The sequence below is a fragment of the Nematolebias whitei genome, chromosome 18 (assembly GCF_014905685.2).
Source record: "Nematolebias whitei isolate Nwh7 chromosome 18, NemWhi1, whole genome shotgun sequence".
NCBI classification, from domain to species: domain Eukaryota; kingdom Metazoa; phylum Chordata; class Actinopteri; order Cyprinodontiformes; family Rivulidae; genus Nematolebias; species Nematolebias whitei.
In genome coordinates, this window is record NC_056515.1 from 38,166,914 (window position 1) to 38,170,820 (window position 3,907).

The 3,907-nt window shown below is 45.1% G+C and overlaps 1 protein-coding gene across 1 annotated transcript in view; it reads right to left on the reverse strand.

Moving 5' to 3' along the window:
* The window catches only part of akna (AT-hook transcription factor), a 17,317-nt gene extending 13,562 nt beyond the window's left edge, over nt 1-3,755 (reverse strand). The window contains exons 1-4 of the mRNA XM_037692072.1: nt 3,389-3,755; nt 2,463-3,012; nt 1,909-2,194; nt 730-804 (exon numbers count right to left, since the gene is read on the reverse strand). Coding sequence (XP_037548000.1) covers nt 730-804; nt 1,909-2,194; nt 2,463-3,012; nt 3,389-3,698 — 1,221 coding nt within the window. The 5' untranslated portion in view covers nt 3,699-3,755. The remainder of the gene's footprint in view (nt 1-729; nt 805-1,908; nt 2,195-2,462; nt 3,013-3,388) is intronic.
* Nucleotides 3,756-3,907: the final 152 nt, after the last annotated feature.

Below are 3,907 nucleotides of genomic sequence, written 5' to 3' on the forward strand. Positions count from 1 at the left end.
CCATCCATAAATCCATCCATCCATCTGTATGCTCAGCATCCATCCATCAATCAATCTGTATGCTCAGCATCCATTCATCAATCCATCCATCCATCCATCCATCCATCCATCCATCCATCTGTATGCTCAGCATCCATCCATCCATCCATCAATCCATTCATCCATCCGTCCATCCGTCCGTCAAATAGCAGGAAAAGAGAAGTTTTAATGTTGTTTTCTTGTTCAGTATTTATCTGTAAAATTCTGGAAACAACTTTTATCTTTTGAAAGCACAAATGAACGATGGGGCCTGAAGCGCAGTACGATTCTTATTCTTGTTCTTTTTTACGCTTTTCTTTCTGTCCAAGATGTTTCAAGTTATTCACCATATAATTAGTCGTCGTGCTGAAATAATATTAAATAGAAAAGACGAGTTCAATGTTTGTTTATTTGCTTTATGAGGAGCTGAGATCTGATCATAAACAACTTGTTTTGGTTTGCGATGAGAACAAAGTGTATGAAACTCAACCTGTACTTATTTTTCTTTTTAAATAAATTCAGTCTTTCCGTACAAAATAAACCCACAGAGTTACTGTTGTTCTTTAAAGCCGTGGTTTTGCAGCAGTTTGGTGACCTGACGATGAGGTCGGTGATAAATGAAGCTGCCAGTTACAGTCGTGTTGCTTCAGGTTCTGCTCCGATGCTCAGCACCGCAGCGAACGGTTCTGTTTGGATCTTGAGATGAACTACCTTGGCTTCCAGACGCAGACGATCGATGGTGTTCTCGGCCTCGGCGTACTTCGTCAGCAGTCTGCTGTAGTCGTCCTGCAGCCAGAGGAAACAGGAACAAGATGAATGTGTGGACGCCAGGAGGCGAGCTCGCTGGAACCGTTCGGACCTCTTCGGTGCTGATAAACTTGAAGCTGCAGCGATATTTGATGTTATCTCATCAGCATGACTGCGTTTTACTTCTGCAGGATGTGCAGTTTTAGCCGTTCTTATATCAAAACGTTCGGCTCGTTTAGCAGCTGCGTTTTGGTTGACGTAACTTTTATACATTAAAATTTGATTTAAAATATTTTCTCTTCAGTTCCTTCAGAAACATCGTTCTCTTTAAAATCGTCAGCACACTTCGTGTCTCGTTAGGCTACATTTAGCTTTTAGTGACTGCTCCGCTTCTTTTAGCTACCATTCTGCTAGCCTTTTGCTACTTTTTAATGTAAATATTTGCTTTAACTAGCTTTGTGTTTAAGTTTTTAGCTTTATTCTATTTTTAGACATTAACATTTTGCTTTGTTTAACTAACATTTTGCTCATTCTACCTAGCTTGATTTTTCTTTTGCTAATTTTCTTTTAAATACATTTTTGCTTTTACCTTGTAGCTAGCCTTTTGGTATTTTTAGCTAGCTTTCCCCCCTTTTTTAGCTACTAACTAGCCTTTTGCTAATTTTACCTAGCTTTATTTTTCTGATGCTAATTTTATCTTTTAAGTAAATTTTGCTACTTTAACCTTGTAGCTAGCCTTTTGGTATTTTTAGCTAGTGTCCACCCCCACCCAGCTATTAACTAGCCTTCATCTACTTGTAGTTAACCAATTTGTGCTCTTAACTAGCTTTTTGCTAGTTCTAGTCTTTTGCATTTGTTCACCAGACATTTGTCTTTGTCTAGTTTTGCATAACGTTTTGCTACTTTTACCTTTTAGCTAGCTTTTTGTACTTTAGCTTGCCTTTTGCTAACTTTAGCTTTCAGTTAATCTGCTTTTGTTACTGTTGGCCAACCATGTAGCACATGTAGCTATCCCTTCGCTTCATTTAGCTTTTACTGAGCGTTCTGCTACTTTTAGCTGTAATAACAGTTGAAGCAGCTTTCAGCTCTCACGCAGCACTTCGGCTGAAAATGTAACTCTTCGGGTGGTTGTTTTGGTGAAACCTGCAGCTGTTGGAGGAGGGTGGAGGCCTGCTGCCGACATCTGAACTCTGGAGGGACGGTGAAGTTGGCGGCGTGGGTCGGGGACCCTGACGACGTCGAGGATCCGTCGGTGTTGAACAGGACTTCATTGACGATGTCAGCCGGGGATTTGAACGCCATCGGCGGCTCGGGCATCGTCCTTGTTAGCGGTTGTTTACTCCTGGGGGGGTTGTAGCCACGTCTGGGGAAACAAACCCTCGGTTCAACTTTAGAGAAGTCCGGCGTTTGACGACTCGGAGATCCTCGTCTGAAAACAGAAGAGTCGGTTAAAGTCCTTGACGGGACGGACGTCAGCCGCCATCTTTCAACTAAGCTAACCTCAAGATGAGACGCGGTGGAGTTGCAGCTAAAAACGCAGACATGTTGCATGTAACATGTAACATGTTACATGCAACATGTTACATGTTACGTTAGACTCTGTTAGCGCTCGATATGAGCCGAGGATGACTCTCAGCTACTACCACGTCAAAGTTTAGCTAATTTTCTGTCAAACTGATGTGGTGCCGATGGTTTACCTGAATCCCTCCCCTTCAGCTGCATCGTTTCGGAGTCGAGGAATCCTTGAAGTTTTCTGACTCTGGTTCTGTTCGGGTTTTGGCGAGTCGGTCTCGGATCCTCCGGTGGACGCTCTTGAACGCTCAGCTTCATGTGTCCTCAGCGAAGGTCGAGGCTCCTCCTGAGGCCTCTCCTCTCCGTCTGTCGGACCGTAACCCGACGGTTTATGACGATGAGGAGAATCCCCGAGTGTCGTCTCCAAACGGCGAGGGCTGGACTTCGAGCTCGTTCGGCTGCTGAGAGAGTCAGGGAGACTTTCTGAGACGTCCGGGAGGGTTTCTGCGTCGATTCCCGGAGCTGCAGCCAGCTCGTCGGCAGAGAAGGGACAACGGTGAGGCAGGAAGCACGACTGGGACACCGAGCGGGGACAGTGGGAGACTTCAGGAGGGAATTTATCTCTCGGAGGTGAACCCGACGTCCGAACGAGCTCCTCCTGATCTTCTGCCGGGTCTCTTCCAGGACGGAGCTCCGCCCTCTGGTCCACTTTAGACCCGACTTTCATGTCGTGACCTGTCGAAGACGAGAAGTTACGAAAAGTAAAAACTCCCGTTTGTTTAAGCACGTCCTTCAACACCTTACAGCTTTTCATTTAATGAATAAAATTTTATTCTAAACCAATATTTAAAACTTCAAAGAGCAGATCAAACAAATTCAAGCTTTCATTGAAAATAAATAAATCATAAAAGCATCTTTCTGCTCTTCTGTAATGTCACATAAAACAAATCTTAACTTAAGAACTCAGAATAAAACAAAAACATAAAACAACCTTTTGTTTTATGTTTAAAAATCTAAATGTTTTTTTATTTAAAGTTTTCTGATGAAAAATATAAAAATTATAATCATCGACTGTTTTCAGGGATAAATAAAAAGTTAACCCAGCACTGACGGGTCGGCAGAACTCGGTCCTCTCTTGATTTCCTCACGTCGAAGCTCAGACCGTCAGCTGGTTTTTCTACCGAACCTTGGACCAGGTCCACTTCCTGTGGGCCGCCAGGTTCTGGACTCTCAGGTGGTTCACGTTCATGGTGACCCAACTCCACCTCCTCCAGGTCCTCCGACAGTCCGATGATGCCGTTCTCGTCCATCTGGGTGAAGAAATCATCTTCGTCCTCGCAGGAGTCCTCTGATGAGTTCTGGGCTGGAGGAGCGGGGGTCCAAATGAGGACCCCGGGTCTGGTTTTCCTTCTCGCCTCCATTCCTTCAAATGAAGGACCTCTCGGGTCTCAGCCAGGAACGGGGACCTCCTGCATCTGTGCCTGTTCCTCTGGGTCTGGAGTACGGAGAACCTTCAGAACCGTGGAAGAGGGAGGAAGAAGACCCACGATGGACTCCTGGCCCCACAGACTCCTGGACCCACGGACTCCTGGACCCACAGACTCCTGGACCCACAGACTCCTGGACCCAC